Source organism: Varanus komodoensis, unplaced genomic scaffold (genome assembly GCF_004798865.1).
Source record: "Varanus komodoensis strain SLA01 unplaced genomic scaffold, ASM479886v1 scaffold4, whole genome shotgun sequence".
Lineage (NCBI taxonomy): Eukaryota > Metazoa > Chordata > Lepidosauria > Squamata > Varanidae > Varanus > Varanus komodoensis.
Genome location: NW_025335941.1, coordinates 61,118,077 through 61,137,599, shown reverse-complemented (window position 1 = coordinate 61,137,599; position 19,523 = coordinate 61,118,077). Strand labels below are relative to the sequence as shown.

At 49.8% G+C, this 19,523-nt stretch overlaps 1 protein-coding gene across 1 annotated transcript in view; it reads right to left on the bottom strand.

The window, feature by feature from the left end:
- Positions 1–19,523, bottom strand: part of RAB30 (RAB30, member RAS oncogene family) — a 53,638-nt gene that overhangs the window by 10,533 nt on the left and 23,582 nt on the right. The window contains exons 2-3 of the mRNA XM_044441741.1: positions 4,539–4,639; positions 296–379 (exon numbers count right to left, since the gene is read on the bottom strand). Of these exons, the coding sequence (XP_044297676.1) occupies positions 296–379; positions 4,539–4,631 (177 nt within the window). The 5' untranslated portion in view covers positions 4,632–4,639. The remainder of the gene's footprint in view (positions 1–295; positions 380–4,538; positions 4,640–19,523) is intronic.

Genomic DNA, 19,523 nt, shown 5'->3' with positions numbered 1-19,523 from the left:
TGGGAACTGCATTGCAAAATATCCAGAGGAACTCGAGTTGCCCAGCCTTGCAATGGAGAGGGAAAGTGGCATTTTGAAGGGTTCGCCCTGGTTGAGGCGGGACTGGATGAACCTCCTATGAGGTCAAGCTGTTCCATGCCACAGAAGCGGGGCAACCATAAGGTGAGGTATTTCGCATCACAAGCATCAGACATTTCCCCAGGTTGTCAAGGAATTTAACAGAAGAGTATGCTTTGCAAGTTTCATACCAAACATAAAACCATGATCGAGCCAGAAAAAGCCAACAAGGCCTTACCTTGACTTTTTCACCATTTATCTCCACTGTCTTAATCATAAAGTCAACCCCAATTGTGGCTCCTTGGCCTGGTGGAAAAAGTCCCTGAAGAAAAGCAAATGAAATGTTACTGATGGGACACTTGGCCCACGAAAGGTCCTGAACGTTGGCATATCTGTGGAAGAGTTTTATGGGCAATGCTTTGCCTTCTAACTGGAGGAACCTAATGTGTGAAGTTAGAAAAGTGCTCCATCCCAAAGTATTATTCACTGGGAGTAGACCTGGGATGTGCTGCTAGATCTGAGAGAGTCGAAGCACAGATGTCTGACTCCCAGTAGTCAGAAATTAATGGGAACAACAAAGGCCTCCATAACACCTTCTGTGGAAGGACCTTGAGGTTCTGGTGCTCAGAGCAAACTTGTGGACTCGGAACTCTTTAACTTGGAGTGTATGTCAATTTGCACCAAACTCTCTTTGGTAGCACCCAGATTTCTAAGGAAAAAATCCAATGCAGCTCCTACAAGCCAGGCACCTTCCTCTCTTGTGATACAGAATAGAGTAGGCATGATAAACTTGAGGCTTGCGTCATTGACTGTTTTTTACTGGAACTCCAAGTTCCACTAACTGGAGTCAGCTGCAAAATAAACATCAGTGCAGGGGATGAACCAGAGGCCAAGTAACTACAGCATTAGATGCTGGGTTCGCCTGCACGCACGAGGATAAGCTATCAGCACAGAGCCAATGTGAAGCAAGGATCAAAAAGTCGAACTGCGGCCGAAAGCCACCAGCTCAAAACCCTCACCAGCCACACAGCCACTCAATGAACTCTTGCCACCTCCTGGAGACAGAAGTGGAGAACGGGGCGGGGGGACCACCTATCCTGCCTTGACTTCCATAGACGGTAGGTGGGATGTCATCATTCTCAGTGATCTCCTGACAAACAGGCTGTGGATTCTATCCTTTGCCTTCTCACACACTGCTTTTCCTCAACTGTCTCAAGCCAGCTTGTAGCACTGACCCTCATCCACTGTTCTGTTTCCTGGCGGAGGACCGCCATGAACAAATTCCAGTTGGCACGGAGGGCAAGTCCAACGGGGTCGGCAAAGCCATCGTCTGGAGGCAACGACATTGGACCAGCCAAAACAGCTTTAAGCATGCGTGGGCCTTTGCTCTCCCCATACAGAAAAGAGCAGCTTTTCCCCAAAAACTGTAACACAAGCAAGGAGGATTTGTGTCCCCGCCCCAGCCAAGAGGCACATTTTTTCAGCAGGAGGTTTTCTCAAAGCTGCAACTCCCCAAAGGATTGGGCAATCCGTAACACACTGAGCAGAACTTTTAAGTTCACGCAGGAGGAAAAGAACAAGCGGGCATCAGCGCCGTCTTAGTCATGTTTCACATCTTGTTTGTCTCGTTACTTCAGTCACATCCACTTCACAGAGCGCCAGCAGAGACACGAGAAGTCTGACGAGCAACAGCAACGGCCGGCCGGTCGCAGAGTTGTTTAGTTTTATTTTCCCCAAGGGAGGAGAGTCCACTTTGCTCCAGTACCCACAGAACTCTCCTTGCAGTCAGCAAAGAGCACGTTTAACTTTTCCAAAGGCCATTTTTAAGAAGGAGCTCCACAAGGAAGAAACGCTGACCATTTAATATTTAAAACTGGCAGAAGCAGCTGGAGCATTACATAACCGCTTGAGGCAATCTCCTTTTCCATCCAGCAAATTCAACACAGGTCCTACCCTTTGATTCTGCGGTGGGGGGCTTTGCATGGAGTGAGCAGCCACCATGGGGTGGGGGCATTCCCCTGCAGACCTTCTTGTCGGCTTGGGCAGACATTCCCAATATTCAAGGCGTGGCAGGGGCTGCGGTGGTTGAGAGTGGGTTCTTGGGGTGGCTTAAGCACCCGCAACCAAGGACAGCCTGGGTTCTGGGGGGCTTGTCAAGCCCCCCAGGAACCCTCCTTTGCCAGGTTCGCATAACAACAAGCTATGGGATGCCCCCGTGGCTTGAATAATCCAAATGGTGGCCATCACAGCTGCAAGAGGACCCACGAGGAAATTCCCCTATGGTGCCCTTGCATAACGTGCGGGCTCACTCACTGAAGGGAGGGGACGGACCCCTGCAGGATCAGACCGAGGTCTGCCTAGCCCAGCCTCCTGTTTCCACGGAGGCCCCTCAGAGGCCTCTGGGAAGTCCACCACGCAGGTAAGAGTGTCCTCCTGCTATGCACCCAGCAACTGGAACTCAGAAGACTCGTGGCATCAGCCATCTTGACCAGCAGCCGTTGCATGTTCTCCGTGAATGTGTCTAATCCCCCTGGAAACCATCTAAATTAGTGCTAGGGGATTACACAGTTTAGCTCTGGGATGCTGTATGAAAAGTTCTGTCTGTCCTGAATCTTCCACGCAGTGTTTGGCTCAGAGGACCCAAAGTTCTGCTTTCAGGAAAGGAAGAAAAATGCCTGTCTCTCACTATTGTCTTCATAGCATGTCTCCTCTTACTCATTTTTCCCTAATAATGCAACTTTTCTTGGTAGCAGGGTTGTTCCAGCCACACAATATTTCTGGCCAACACAGCTTCCATATAGCCTAAAGTGCCTGGTTCTGCCTAAGCTTGGAAGCTAAGCAGAGTCAGACGTGACTGAAATCAGGATGGGTAACTAAATGTTGTGAAACACCCAGAGAGTTTTGGCTATGGGTGGTATACATATAAAATGCTCAGTGAGCCCTATGGGGAGGTATACGCATGTAATAACCTTTTCTGGACCGCTTCTCCCTTTACAATATCCTTTTCCATATGGATATTGATTGACTCGAACTCAATGCCTAAGGACAAACCATGATTTAACTAACCTGAGGGAAGGTCTTTCTCCATGTAGCCCTTCCTGATCAGTAAGATCTTGGGTGGGCACCCTTCTCCGTGAACTATTCCCCAGTGACGTGAGGGGGAAATGGCTAGCAGCAGGGCCTTCTCTGTGATTGCACCTTGTTTATGGAACACCCTCCCCAAGGAAGTTTGCCTGGCGGGGGTGCTGCTCACTTTTTGGCGCCAGGTAAAGACATTTTAATTCAATCAGGTATTTTAGGAGCTACTGGTTTTAATATTGCTTTAATTTCGCACATCGTTTTAATCTATATTACCACTGGATACACCCCCAAATTCTCCCTAGTTTTACTAGGGGAAGAAATAAATAGAACAGCCCAGGTGCAGGACACCACTGTTGGTGGGAAGGGATCATTCACGCATCGCTTGGCCACCAGCAAGAAGCGACGCTTGCTGCCCAGCTCATCCACCCCACAATTGCAAAGGAACCCTAGGAGAAAATGAGCGGTTGCTCCACCATTAGGGTGGTGCTTCCATGCGAAGTAAAGGGGCTTGATGACACAACACCTCGGCAGGTTGTCGACCAGCAAGCACAAGAGCGAGCGGGACAGAAAGCTCGGCAAAGTGGTACCAGAATTCTCCTGGGACTTCCACCTTCCCTCGAGGCAGCCTGTCTGTTCACCTGATGGAGAGCCTCTCTCCAGATCTCCCCAATTATCTACCCTTCTTAACCAGAGATGCCAGGAATGGAAGATTGCGGCTTGTGCAGCTCTGTCAGTGCGTCGTGTTCCCAAGCCAGCTCACCGGGAAGTCAGTTGCTTTCAGTTAGCTGAGACTGACTTCCACGTAACTTGTGGAGGGCTGCCGAGCTTCAGTCTTGATTCCCTTGCTAAGTGCATGGGTTTGGCACTGCCCAGCTGATTAGATTTAACAGAGAACATGAGTATCCAATGGCACTCTGGTTTCATCTGAACTGGCCCACTGTGCCGGTTGCTTCACCCAACCTCTGGCTTCTCCAGCTGAAGCCTTCTTGTTGCCCTGAGCAACACGGCATGTGCCACAGCACCACCTCCTACCGGAAGATGGCTCAGATGCTCTTGAGCCCCAGCTCCCTCGTGAACAATGCCACACATGTGGATCCGGTGCATGCGCATCACACCCTGTCCTGTTTTTATTAGATGCCAGAAGCATCTGACGAACAGCAGTGCGGGGTTGTCCCTCTCAGACAGCAAGCACAGAAGGACCCAAGTTCCACCCTGGGCATCTCCAGGCAGAGATGGAAAACCCACGTGCAAAGCAGGTGCCAGGTGCGCACTGGGCTGGAGGGACCCACGGCTCAATAGGAGGCTCTTGCCCATGTTCCTATGAGTGAATGCACAGATGAATGAAATAAGAAAGACGAACACCAAGGCCAAGATCTGCCGCAACAAAAAGAACTCCTTACCTGAGTGAACCGTCGGACTAAGCAGGTCTTCCCCACGCCAGCATTCCCAATTAAAACTATTTTGAAAAGAAAGTCATAATCTTCCATACTCATTTACGCAGCTGGAAGGGAAAGGGAAAAGAAGAAGAAATAAGTCCAAAGGTGTGTTTTTTCAGCTAGCCGGTAAAAAGAGCATCTGGCAGATCACCGGCGTTACAGGATCAGAGGCGAGATGCTATGGAGACAAGCCGGACAACCCGGTGATTTATCTAATTGCAAGGAGACTTTGCTCTTCCAGGTTTCAGGACAAAGGTCCCTGAAGTATTGGCAGTTTCTTGCCAGGCATGTTCTCCAGGACTCAGAGATGATGAAAGCAGAGGGAAACGGGAAGTGATTCAGACCACTGGCCCAACTGGCAGCGAGGTCTTTCCCAGCCCTAGGGATGCTGAGAGAGGTTAGCCAAGGCCTGGAGCTCGCCCGAGTGGCCACGTGGGAGCCACGCAGGCCGGCACAACGGGGGGGGGGGGCACGGACACAAGGGGCAGCCCCCACGGCAGCGTCACTCACAAATAAGGGCTCTTCACTCCCAGGAGCAGAGGGCAAAAAGAGCTGTGCGGGCCGATCTGCCCCTGCGCTCGCCCCTGGGTCCTCAGGCCACGGGAGCAACCAAAGGGTTTTTGCTGCAGCCAGACAGGCTCTCGCCTGCCAGTTGCTCTGCTCCCGCAACCATCCTGAGCTGCAGACGGTGGTTGACCCGTTCGGGGCCCCTGAGAGGTATGAAACTTTATGAAATCTCAGACTGTGGTGCCTGGATCACGTTCAGCGTCTCGTTCTTAACTGCACCCAGTCCGACGGGTGGTTTGGAACAAGGCCTTTGGCTCTCCTTTGCTCAATACAGGAAGTTAATTTGATCTCGAAGAATGTAAGAGCTCTGGTGGATCAGGCCACAGGGCCGTTAGGTCCAACATCCGGCTTCCCACAGCGGCCAGCCAGATGCCTCTGACCGTCTGCGAGCCACAAGCTCCCCAGCAAATCGTATTCAGAGATGTGCTGGGCCTATGCTGGCCTCAGGAGGAGCTCCTCAAACCAGTGAACGTTAGCTTCATATTCTCCAGAGCCAATCCAAACTCTTAAAATTGGGGAGCGGGGGAAGACCACCGAAAGGTCAGTGGTTTGGGGAATAGGCACGGGGCAGGAGGAGGAGGCAAGGCCGTTAGGTGGGGCAAATTCAGCCCAGAGGCCTCAAGTTCATCGCCTTTGTTCTAGCGCGACGGGCAAATGTTCTCTCCATGTTCTTCACTCTGTCCAAAGACCTCTCTGATCCCATCGTCTTCCTTTCCTCAGCGCAGCCTTCCTCAAGCTAGATCCCTCCAGATGTGTGGTACCACAACTCCCGTCATTCCCAGCCATGGGAATTGCCGTCCAACACATCTGGAAGACTCAAATTTGGAATGTTGCTTTCCCCTTAGTCATATTGGAGGAGTTCTGACCCCATCAGGACTTTTGGAACTGCTTTCTGCCCCCTTTCCACCTCTGCCTATTGGCTGGAAAGGGGATCCAAGACCAGAATTACTCAGTCTTCCAAATGTAGCAGGATGCAAGATTTACACAAAGGCGTAACGCTACCAGCAGCACTTTTTCCAAGGGCTTTTCTAAATATCCCTGGCACAGAATTTGCTGCCGAAATGCAGCAAAACTTGGGTGTTTTCACTGAGCAACCCGCCCAGACCCCAAGATCTTTCCTGGTTTGTCTCTGCCAGATCAGACTCCATCCCTGTACAGGTGAAGCTTGGGTTTTCTGTTTGTTTGTTCTGACACACTGCACATCATTTGGTATTTCCCTTCACTGAATCACATTTGCTGCTCTGCTGTCCGTACAGCCAGCCTACTTGGGTGCTTACCCATTTGGAACGAGGAGGCACAAAACACAAAATCTCACAGGTCATGAAGGAGAGATCTCCTTCAACATCCACATCAGAAGTAACATGACTCTGAATACCAGCTGCAGGAGAACACAAGCAGGGATTGCGTCCATGCCCTGCCTGTTGGTTTCCCACTGGGGCATTTGGTCAGCCAGCAAGGGAACAGAACAATGGCTTGACGGGCTCTTGATCTGTGTCCTTAAATTATCCCCTTCCCAAAAGGAGAGGAAGTGGTGAGGAGTGAACTGCTACAAAAGCTGGTTGATTCTTCTCTGCCCAGTCAGTCCTAACAATGAGAACAGTGGAGACTTGTGGTCCTTGAAGACTATCTGTTTCCACATGCCAAGAGCTTTCAAAGGCTAAGAGAGATAACCTTCTTGAGTAAATCAACAGCAGCAAACCTTATGCAATCCCTGAGGAGAGGGGAGGTTCCAGATGGAGATTGGATCCAACAACAGTAACACCATACCAAAGTTAATCAAGTAAGTCTCAATTTAACAGGTGAGGCTAAGCCCCTGGGGGGGCAAGGAAATCCTAACCCTTTGAAGCCACAAGTTAGATTTGCATGACACCATTACAAGTTTGCAGTGACTTAATCAACCTGAACAATGGGATGGCCTTTCATTGTTAGTCTTCTGTTAAGGACTGAAGGTCTATTGACTTAAGAGCTTCTCTGGAGTCACACTCTGTATTCCCTCCTGAAATGCCTTATCTTGGAATCTTGGAAGCTAAGCAGAGTCAGGCCTGGTCAGAACTGGGATGAGTGACTTGAGTGTATGATTCTATTATGTTGTTGTAAACTGCCCAAAGAGCCTTGGCTATGGGCAGGATAAAAGATCATCATCATCATCATCTTTTTTTAAAAAACCTTCTCAGGTTGGGCAGTTAGGTGTCCTTCTCCTGCCAAACTGCCTAAAGAAGCCAAGGCATGTTCAACTTCAGTAGACCCTTAGGAGATCAGGAAATGATTCTCAATGTGGTAAATTCACAACACATTAATAGCCTCTCACGCAGGAATTCGATTTCAGTGGCTATTTCTGCAAAGGGTTTTCCATGGCCCAGTTTCCCGAGTCACCCTCAGAGCCATCAGAATCACAGACTCTGAAATATGTCTGATGAAGTGGTGCGCACATTTTACATCAGCTTTGAGAAAGGGGTTGGTCTGGTCTGGGATGCGCTGGAGGGAAAAGAAAATGGGCTTGGAGGGAAACAGAATGTAGGAGGAGATTTTGAGGGTGGATTTGTTTGCTTGGTTGGTTGTACATCTGGTGAAACAAAATACATTTCTCCCCAGACATTTTCCAGTACTTCCCCCAAGCATTCACACCTCGACATGTAATTGCCAGATTTCTACCTGAAACTATGAAATTTGCAAAATAAAACACAAGTGAAATAAATCCAACAGCTACGCTTAGGTTTTGCAATCAAAACTGCATCCAGAACCCTCATTTTCGGAGGGTCACGAGTTTGGCCTTGTCTTAACAGAGATGATTTATGGGCTAGACTTGTTTTGCTCTTCTGCAGCTGCTTTTGCAACTGCTCCATATGTAAAGAATGAGGGAAAGTCAAAGCTGCAAAGCCACAGACACACAAAACCAAGCAGAGATCCTTGTTCTATGAAATTCTAATCAGCCGGAGGTCCCCCAAATGCCTCATCCCTGCAAAAGCTGGCCCTCCCCGCCACACATTTCTGATGTTCCAGCCTTCACCACAGCAAACAGATAGGTAATCAAACACATGACTTTTGTAAAGCACAGATGTTCCATCAGGCATGTCCCTGAACTTCTTCTGGCTTCTCCTTTGGCCACTCCCCGTCCCCGGGTGTGTGTAACCAGGTTTCTGAGTCAGGGCGCAGAGATAAGGAAAAGTCCTTGGCACTAGCTGAAAAGCAGGGGCGGGGCGTGACAGGAGTGGAGGAATACTAGGAAGGAAATTTAAGGCAGCTGGCAAAAGCTGGACTTCCCAAGGTGAAGGCACTGAAAAACCAAGTCGATTCTGGGAAGGGGACAGGGAGAAATGTCCATCCCCAAAACTTAAATACTGAGCAGCCTCTTTCTGGTTGATTTTTGCAGATGTTCTTGCCTCTGCCATGGGGCAGAAGGCTTGTTCACAGTCAGCTGGGAAAACCAGACCCCCACTGAAGTTTCCAGAGGCTCAGGGCAAATGGTAAACCAAACGTCTTTTGACCCGGGTGCAACATGGCTGTGTGCTGTTCATTGATGGCAATGTGGAGCACTGAACAATGGAAACGCAGCTGTTTCATCACATCAGAAACGGGGGCAAAGAGATGCAGATCCCCTTGCCCATAAAGGCATGTCTGAGCAAATCCAGAAATGAGATGAATTCAAGCTGAGGCCTATGGTATGCGTAGAAATAAAGATTCTGCATCAAGGGACACCCAAGGCCTATCGAATCATGCATCTTTCTAGATATTCTTCTGCTGTTGCTATTTATTTAGCTTTTCCCAACTTCTTGATTGTGGGGAGGGATTTGCAGGGGAAGAGTTGCCATTTCTGAATTGCCAAAAGAAGAGAAATGCACCCCGCCCCAAAAAAGGCAGCCATTTACATAATATTTGCATGTGCTAATTTAAGGCCTTCTGACATCAATTTAGAAATAATTGTCATTTAAATAGAAAAACAGTGATCTCAGGTGCTGGCTGTTGGCGCACAACACTGTTTATGACTCCGGATGATGCTGATGTGAATATTATCTCCTTCCTTTTCCTCCAAGGACTCGGGGAGGGGGGCACACAAGCTACCTCTTCGTCATTTCTTTGGCCCAAAGTCAGCCAGTGAACTTCAGGGCCAATTGAGGGCTAGAACCAGGGTCTCCCTAAGCCAAGGCCAAACTCTAACCACTAGGCTACACTGGCTCCAACTCTAGCAGTGACATCCCTGTTCACCCAATCTGCCTGTTCGCAGACAGAAGTAGCATGTGAAAGAGAAGCACAGCAATGCCTCTGGCCCTTTTCCCAAGTGATCTACCTGGCTGGCCCCAGGCCCCTTGAGGTCCAAAGACTGACAGACTGCATTCTTACGTGCAAACCAGCTCTGGACCAGGCAACCCAGAGAACCATCTTCTGGCAGCCTTTCAAACAAAGCACTATCCTCCATGCAAGTAGGACACCCTGACTGCAGATCAAGTTCAGCCTCCCACCCTTGGCCTCCTGGATTCCATCAGCTCACCTTTGCAGTCATAAGGACCAGAAACTTGCTCACTTTTCTGAAAGGACCCAAACACACACAAGCTTTCCGTGTCCAATTCTGTGCTTTTGGAAAGTGAAAGCATTGCTCTGTATTGACATGACCTAGAACTGCTGGAACTGCTGAATACTCTGCTATTACGAGCCCACTTCTTTTTGTGCTTATTTGCAACTGGCCTCGTTAGGAGACTGGCTATTTTGCTGCATCGGCTATTAGTAGGATCCAATGCAGCCCTCATGCTCAAGGCCTCACTCTCCCCAGCCCAGGCCTACGGGCGTCACAAGATCCACACTTCAAAACATTTCCCCTGTTCCCTGAGCAGACCTTCTCCGGGATATTGTCTAGACAGAGAAACCGAGTGCCTCTTTTTGCACCCTAGGCATGTACAGGGAATGAATCAATGCTCCCTCCCCACCAAGCCTGCACGCCGTATAGAATATCTTCCCAGGAACAGCAGTGCAAAGAGGAGGCGTTTGGGGGCAGCCGGGCAGCCAAAACCCGCATCAGAGCTTTTCGTGCGAGGGGCTCCGCGGCTGTTTTGCTGCTCCCTGGAGCAGAGAAAAAACAAAAGTTTGCAAACATAATACAACCTAATTGCCAACTGGAACGTGGAGCGTGCGCATGGGCACGTGTGGAAGCCAGCAGAATGTGGGATGAGGCTCCTCCTGGTGCGGCAGGCTCTCTGTCCTGCACAAAGGTGTTTTTCCAGCCACAAACACAGCAGACATTTTTACTGTTTGTTTATTTCTTCTTTACCATAGGATGCCCTGCATTTTACATTCCTGACTTTCCTGTGAGGCGGGTTAGGCTGAGCGTGTGATTGGCCCGAGCCTCACATGGGAGCGGGCCTTTGGTCTTGGGTCTCCCAGTGGCGGGTCACCCGGTGCGAATCTTATCCCTGCACCCCGCTGGGTCCACACAGGATGGAGACAGCGCAAGACCGGGTCTGGTTTCAGCTTTGCTCTCCCCGCTGCTACGCCTTCTGAACACCAAGGCCAGAACGCATTAATGCGCAGCTCAGGTTGGTGCAAAGCACTAAGCTGTGCATTTTAAAAAGAGAAAGAAAAAAAACCCTCTTGCAAACCCCAAAAAATCTTCAGATGGACCACAGGGTCCACCAGAGCAAATCCACAAGCAGGGCACGAGCGCAACAGCATCGTCCCACCCGTGTCACTGAAAAACTTGAGTGTACACACATACTGCCACAGACCTGGACGCCAGTCATTTCATCTCTGCTGTGAATTCACTAGGTGGCCTTAGGTGAGCTGCTCTCTATAAGCCTCAATCCCCCCCCAACACACACACACACACACACACACACACACACACACACACACCAGCCTCTATCTACAATACAGGGAACATAATCTGGGCTTGCAGGGAGATGGCCTGTGTTTTGAACCCTTAAAAGCATTATGCCAGTGGTGACAAACGCAAAGTCCTCGAGTGGCAACTCTCATCCACCCTAACCGGCATCGCCGATGCTGAAAGGGCGTTCCTGGTATGTCTGGAATGCCAGATGCGCCATGCAAATGTGGCATTATTATCTTGAAGATGATGCCGTGGCTTGCTCTGAGAGACCCCACCCCTGGTCATCTTCAGCCCTCCTATCTGGACTACGGGGCTGAGAGCACCCAGCCACTCCCGGGCTTGTGAGAGAAATGGAGGGAGGCTGCGCTGAGGTGCCACATGGAAAACCATCCAGGCAGGGAGCAACTGCTCTTGAAGTCGAGACTCTGCTGATTTTTACATAAGAAAGACTCCATAAGCAGCGCTTCTAGGCGTTCCCTTGGTGATTTCTAAAGCGCCCACCCCACTCAAGGAATCTCAACAGAGATGAATTTTCCAGCTTTATCCCAGGCAGCCATGCCTTTCTGCCTCAACTTGCAGGGGGTTACACCCCTACTTCGGAAGGACGCAATCCCATGTACAATCCTATGTGCAATCCCAGCCAGTTTTCTGTCCAGGATTGTGCCCTTAAGCATTTGGCCCGCACTGGCCCACACTGTTCGACTCAGCACAGAAACCAACTAATGGAGGCATCAGGTTCTAATTTGGTTTTGCCAACCCTATTTTTAACTCAAGAGCCAGTTGAAACTGGAGGGGGAAAGTCATGCCAGACAGGTGGCCTCTCCCCACGCCACCTGCACACGAAAGAAAGTGAACAGTCCTCCCCAGTGGAGAAATTTATGCAGGTTTGATTATGCGAGGTACAAGCTTATGTATGCTTTGAAAAAAGCCCTACAACGCAAGTGCCAACAGGAAAAACCAGAGCTGGCTCGGGCATGAGCGGAGCTGTAGGATTTTGCTTACTCTTCCATAGCACTGCCCCCGAATCACCTAAAATTAATTCGATTCATTAACAAAGATGCCTTGAATGGGGGCAGTGTTAGAAATTACCAAGAGGAGCATGGGGAACACTCTGGAGTACAACACATAGAGGAAGTATTGTTTTTCTTACCCAAGGGGTCAATGACATCGTGTTTACGCAGCAAGCAGAGCTCCAGCTTCACCCGGGCCACTTGCGTTTCGCAAGGGTCCTCCTTGGTGTGCCTTTGCCTAAACAGAAGACAGATTTCCCCGTCTCCTCCTTCCCAAGTGTTTTTGCAGGCCAGAGATGCCTGGGAGAAGCCATTGTCTGAAGCAGCACAAGACAACAGGGGGATGACATTTCCATCACCAAGAAAGGATGGGTGCCTGTAAAAACTATATCAGCAGGTCCACTTGAAGATGTGCAAGTTTTGTTTTGTTTTGTGTTGTGTTGTTTTTGCAGGAAAGGCACACTAGAAAAATTAAGAAAACACTAATTCCCACCCTCCAAATTATCTAGGGGAAAAGTCAGTAGGAGAAATGGATTTTTCTGACACGCACGGACACACACCATCATTCCTTGGCCTTCCTATCTACATACTTTCCAGACGGAAAGAGAAACATAGAAACAGAGTGAGTCAGAAGGGTCCTCCTGACCCCCAGCTCCAGTCGGCTCACAACGTGCCCACCATGTGCACGTCCAGCCTATCTTTGAACACCCTCACCGATGGGGCCTCAACCACCTCCCGTGGAAGCCCATTCCACACCTTTGGGGTCCTGACTGTCAGGAAGTGCTTCCTGGCATCCAAATGGAGCCTTGGTTCCCTGAGCTTTGCTCCGTTGGAGCGCGTCCTGCCTTCCTCTGCAGGGAGAACAGGTCTCTACCCACCTCCGTGTGACACCCCCTCACACACCTGTATGTCGCCAACAGATCCCCCCTGAGTCTCTTCTCCAGGCTGAAGAGACCCAGTTCCCTCAGTCTCGCCTCATACAGCATCCCCTGCAAACCGGCCACCAACCTTGTGGCCCTGCGCTGCACTGACTCCAACCTAGCTATATCCTTCCTGTAATGAGGGGCCCAGAACTGAGCATAATACTCCAGTTGCAGGCGCACCAGAGTCGTGTAGAGTGGTAAAAGGTATTGCACACACAGAAACACACACACACACACACACACGCAGAGAGAGAGAGAGAGAGAGAGAGAGATTGGGTTTAAGCTACACACTCCAGGGCTCAGTATACATTGCTGAATCATGGTTTAGTGTGTTCTCTGAAAACAGCTAAGATAACCAATCACGGTAAACAGCTCACAGCTAACAACCCAACAGCAAACCGTGGATTCTATCCATGGATTGTTTATGGTTAGCACAGCTGGATTTAGGTAACAAAACAATCCACATTTTATTATTTTATTAAAACATTTTTATGCCGCCCCATTCGCCAAAGCCTCGGGGCGGCTCACATCATTTAACAACAATCCACAGTTCAGCAAAATAACAACACCCCATTCATGCTCAATTCATACTTCATATGAGATTACCTATAGCTGTGTGGGTAATCATGCTGTCTGAACCCGGTCATCGGTCTAAGTAGTTCTTTCATGAGTTGAACATCCAGAAAATGAAGCACACGAACCGCAAACCAGCTTTACAACTGTACTCTTAGCCCTGGTCCCAATACAACCCCAAAGGCTTAACTACACCTGTCAGGTGAGGGTCATCCCATGAAGCTGACTGGTGGGAGAGTCAGAACAGACACACGGAGGGGTTTCTTCACACAATGCATAGTTAAACTCTGGAATTCATTTCCATGAGATGTGACAAGAGCCACTAGTTTGGATGGCTCTAAATGGTGACCAGGCAAAATCATGAAGAAGACAATGATGGCTGTCAGACCCAATGACCACATGCTGCAATGAGTATCAGAGCCAGTATGGCGATGGACACCAGCTGCTGTGGAACATGGGTAGCAGGGTGCTCCTGCATGCATATCCTTCCTGGAGCTTTCCCGGGGCAAGTGGCCGGCCGCTGCATCAACAGAGTGCTGGACTCATCAACCCTTGCTCTGATCCAGCAAGGCTCTTCTTACGTCCTGCTCATATACAATGGAGGCTGTTCTCCGTTGTTTGCAGGAAAGGCAAGATAAGAGGCAGAAAGAACAGACCGAGAAAACACACGACACAGCACTATCACGTCCAGCATCACCTGACCGCTTCACTGCCATGGGCAACAGACTTGCATCATGCTTCCTTTTCAGACAGACATTAGGTCACGGAGATGTGAGAGCATCCACGCGGCACTCTGCTCCCAGCACAAGGACCTTCCCGGCTGAGGCCCTTCAGCTATCAATCCTCCCACCCTGCGGAGAGTCCTGAGGAGCCGCAAGCACTGGCTTTTCCCATCACCAGCTCGGACGTTCTGCTGATCACCCTCAACGTATTTTTCCCAGTCTTACCTGCCTTCTAATATCCACCTAACTCTTTACTGGCATCTCCAGGGGCAGGGAAACTTTAGTCGGAGGGATCTGTGTTATTTACTTGCTAGCACCCTGAAATCCAAAGCCACATGCAAAATGATGGCTCCGTCTCATACATACACTAGGAATTAAGGACAAGGTACCTCTGCCCAGCACAAAAGTCCATTCCTACCCCAAGCCTTATTTGTTGCGGCAATCTAATTTAGGGTAGGTGGGTTCTGACAGAAAAGGCCCAGAGCTCTGATCTACTATTCCCTGTCCCAATCATGTCCGCCCAGCCGCTCACTGCAGTGCTTGAAGATCACTGGCCTGCAAGGACCTGCGGTTTTATGCTTTGCTGCCCCAAATTCAGGACCCAATGAAGCCCTACCTTGGCCAAAATGCAGATCCCATTCTGTCTGAAAGGGGGATGTGAGGAGAAAGCCCGGTAGATGCAGAGCGTCCTCAGCACCAAGGACACCCGAGATTACACGTCTCAGGGCCCACACCGCGTGGTGTAGCCATCAACTTAAACCACCAGGATAGTTAATCTTGAGTGCAGCCAGACTCCTGAGCCGCGCACAGTTCGTCGAGAAAGGAGATGAACTGCTTGCCACAAACCGTTGCGCACCGCAAGAACAAGTCATGCACAGATCGTCAGACCAGTCTTCCCTGTCCTGGTGGCTCCCTGCTGTCTTGGACAACAACCCCAATCATCCTCAGCCAGGATGGGATGTGTTGCACTGCAATGCATCTGGAGAGCATCCGTCGTCGTCACCTTGAAGCATTTTAGGGCAAGAGTTCATCTTTTCCCTAAGTTGTAACAAAGGAAACCTGCCCACCTTTCCTCTCCACCTCTCTTTCCCACATTGTGTCTTTCTGCTATCACTGCTTCTCTCTCGCTCTCTGTCTCTCTCTCTCTCTCCCTCCTTCTTGTAAATAACTTGAAGGAGAACAGGGGGAAGGGAAAATGGGTCCTCATGATGCTAGCATGACTCATCTAAGATTGAGAAAGGACCTAATCATGCGTCACCACCCATTATTCAAAGATCAGTGATCTAGGCTGTAATTGTATTATCTTTACCTTAGAGTAAACCCCTTAGAGGGGACCCTATGGACTTGCAAGTATACATGCACCAGATTGTGCTGCTAAACTCGAGACCAGGGTGAGACGTGCATGGCTCATCCCCGATCTTGTTCAACTCCAACTCCCATCAGCACCAGCCAACCTGGTCATTGCTCAGGATAACAGGAAGTGTAATTGAACAACCTCTAGAGAGCCACGGAGTCAAACACAGCCTGCCAGCCATGGCTTGTAACCTGAGATTCTTGACTATAATGCCTTCTGCAGCAATCCCAATTTTGTCCATCCAAGGCCAGCAAGGAAAAGATTTTTTTGAGCTCTTGGACTAGTGTATGTAGCTGGTGGGATGTGATCAGTCTGGTTGGTCACATGTTATAAAGATCTAGTGGCCCATTCAGGAGTTGTTAGTGGATAAAGTAGGGATAAATAAACAAACAAACAAACCCATGTCAGAAACACTGACAAACCAATCTAGCTCTGTTAGGCATTCGGGGCTCAATAAAGTGGATCATAGGAAGAGACAGCTCTCCATCACCATGAAGTTCACAATCAACAAGAAGGGAGGCAACAAGGAGCAAAGAGGAATGGTAAGAACAACAGGGAAAGAGTGTGAGGAAATGCATTTAAAGTTACTGGTGAATCGATACTCCAGAGTCAACAGAGTATAAGAGCCACCAGCTGCAGAATCAGGCAATGGGATTTTAAGGAATGCAGCCAATGCCCCCCTCAGAAGGGAGAGCTGGTTGGGGGTTCAGGGTGGTCAACCTGTGCAGGGCCTCAGCACAATACTGTGACAACAGCTCTTCTTGGGTGAATTCCAGCCAGTACCCACCACAGTGATCTGTCCAAGGTCCTGATAGTCCCTGACCTTGTTGGACTTAAGTCTGCTTTTCCCTTGAGTGGCACCGCTGCTATCCAGCTTTCCTTGGGAGACCTGGACCAAGCTGGGCCAGGCAAAGAAGGCCCTTTCCATTCCTGCTACTTTTACCCCCTTAAGCTCCTCCCAACTTGAAGAGGAATTAAGAAAAGGGTTACAAAATGCAGCTCTGACTGGATTTCCCTTGTTGTTGACAACAAAACAATATAACAATAACAGCCGTTTATATAACACTTTGAGAACATTCAAGGCGAGCCACTGCATATTACACTGAGACGACAGAGACAGAGAGAGACAGACCGACCGACCAAGGGAAAACAACTCAGGATGGGTGGGAGGGGGCTGTTTAAAAACGTTCCATGGAAGTATAGAAAACCCAACCTAGGACTACGATTGAGAGAGAAATTAAGCTATGACTGAGAGGGAGAAGGATTGGGATTAATAAAACGAGATATGCCAGTTCCTCTTCCTCTAAGATGCAAATAGAAGATACCACAGCTCCCCTATAGCTGAGACAGATGCCTTGAGTCTTCCTATTCCACCGGCTTGAAAAGAACAGGGATCAGGCGCTTCCATTACACTGCCTGGCATGCCTCCTTTTATGCCGCAGCCCAGCACAGAGGAAGCAAGACTCCTCAAACAAGATAACCCCCTGGGGAACTTTCTTGGCAGAGTTCTATTAAAATACTGAGGTGTAAACGCAACTTGGCACAGGGGGAACATTCAGACTTTTATGGTGCCCATTACCATTCCCAGGAAGATGAAATCAAGCCTAACTTCAATGCACTTGCAGACTCTATTCCAGGCTCTGCTACAGATGATAACTTTTAAAGCGATTTGGAAGCAGTTATTAAAAAGCAATGACCGTCCAAGGGATACTTCCCATAGCCTTCCTGGTCCAAAGAAGGTTTCACAGGTCAAAGAACAGGTGGAAAATACCAGTTTGCCTTTCTGGGTCAGATCATCATTGGTCTAAACCAGGGTTCCCTAAGCTTTTTGGATCCATGGAAATTGTTTGTCCCTGAAAGGGACCTCGGGGTGCTGGTTGACTGCAGGCTGAACATGAGTCAGCCGTGTGATGCGGTGGTCAAGAGGGCGAACGCCACCCTTGGTTGCACAGCCAGAAGTGTGGCTTCTAGATCGAGAGAGGTATTACTACCGCTCTACACGACTCTGGTGCGCCCGCAACTGGAGTATTGTGCTCAGTTTTGGGCCCCTCATTACAGAAAGGATATAGCCAGGTTAGAGTCAGTGCAGCATAGGGCCACAAGGTTGGTGGCCGGTTTGCAGGGGATGCCATATGAGGCGAGACTGAGGGAACTGGGTCTCTTCAGCCTGGAGAAGAGGAGACTCAGAGGGGGTCTGTTGGTAACATACAGGTATGTGAGGGGGTGTCACACGGAGGTGGGGAGAGGCCTGTTCTCCCCTGCAGAGGAGGGCAGGATGCGCTCCAACAGAGCAAAGCTCAGGGAACCAAGGTTCAATTTGGATGCCAGGAAGCACTTCCTGACAGTTAGGACCCCGAGGGTGTGGAATGGGCTTCCACGGGAGGTGGTTGAGGCCCCATTGGTGAGGGTGTTCAAGGATAGGCTGGTCATGCACATGGTGGGCATGTTGTGAGCTGAGCCGGCTAGAACCGGGGGTCAGACTAGATGGCCCCTTCTGTTTCTGTGTTTGAAAAACTGCTGTGGGTGCCATTACCAAAAAGGCTCCCATGGAGGATGTGAATGGCTGGGGGAGAGGGTGGCTAGTCAAAGATGTGCTAAAGAGGTTGGAAGAGATCAGGGCAATGTTAGAAGGAGGGGAAAACGGCAAGGCAAAGGGGCCTAGGAGAGAGAGAGAGCAAGGTTAGATGCTGAGAGGGGGAAAGTGATTAATTTTAAACTGATATTTGAATGGGCCAGGACTTTTTTGAGCTCTGTGGGTGTTCCTGGAAGTCATGACAGGAACCAGCTGGGAACTCCTGCTCCAAAGCAATATTCAAGCAGCCACCCAGCTGCACTGGGACAGTGACAAGCAGGTTGTAAGCAATAACAGCGGGAAGAGAAAGAGTCATCCAGCCACGTCCTTCTCTATGTGGAAGCTGGGTCTGCAGCTGGTCTTCAAGCCTCGCTTAGCCTGAGCTGGGGTGAAAGGCCTACAGCCATGACAAGCTTCACAACAGTTCACAGTGGCGAGAGGGCAAAAGGAATTTCACAGGAGTGGGTGGAGCTAGGAAAAGGAAGACGGGCCAGTGGATTCTGGGCGTTGTAGCCCAACCTATCTACAGGGCACCAGGTGGGGAAGAGGATTGGGCTAGGATCAGGGAGACCCGAGTTTGAGTCTCCTCACGGGCCAAGAGACCCACCCCAGCTCAGGCCGGGCTGACTGGCAGCAGTGTGTCCAGGTGTCAGGGCTAGAGAGCTTTTGTTATCAGCTGCTTACTGAGCCTTTCAGCTGGAGATGCCAGGGAGGAAACCCAGGTCTACATGCATAGAAACGTGTGCAACACTGAGAATCAATGTGGTCACTGGTTAAGGCTCTGAGCAGGGACTGGCTGACTTTGGGACTGTCCCCGACTCTCTGTCCAACCTACATCACAAGGTTGTTGCATGGATACAATGGGGAGGTGGAAGAACATTGTGTAGGCCTTCTCAGGTTCCTGGCAGAGGGTAGAAAGGTTGGATATGGATGGAATAATCAGTCGCTGTGCAGCACCCACGCCGTCAAGGCTCTGTCTCTCCGTCGTGATACTTTCTCTGAGCTTAAAACCTCATAAGGTTGTGGAGGAGACACACGGGGTGTGGGAGGGACAGCAAACACCACTTATTGCATGTATCCCACGCTTGTTTCTCTAGCACAGCACTGAAGGGGGCTTACCAGGCGCTCCGTCTCTAAATAACAACCCTGCAAGGTAGGTAAGGCTGAGAGTCCGTGCCTAGCCCAAAGTCACTCCGTTAGCTCCATGGCTGAGTGAGGACTAGAACCCTGCTCTCTCCAATACTCCCACCACCACAACCCACTGCTGCTGATGGTGGGTCTCATATTTATTTATTTATTTATTTGTTTGTTTATATTTTTCGATTTATATCCTGCCTTTTTCCTACAAAGGGCTCAAGGCAGCTTACATCATTCTCCTCCTCCATCTTATCCCCACAACAACAACCCTGTGAG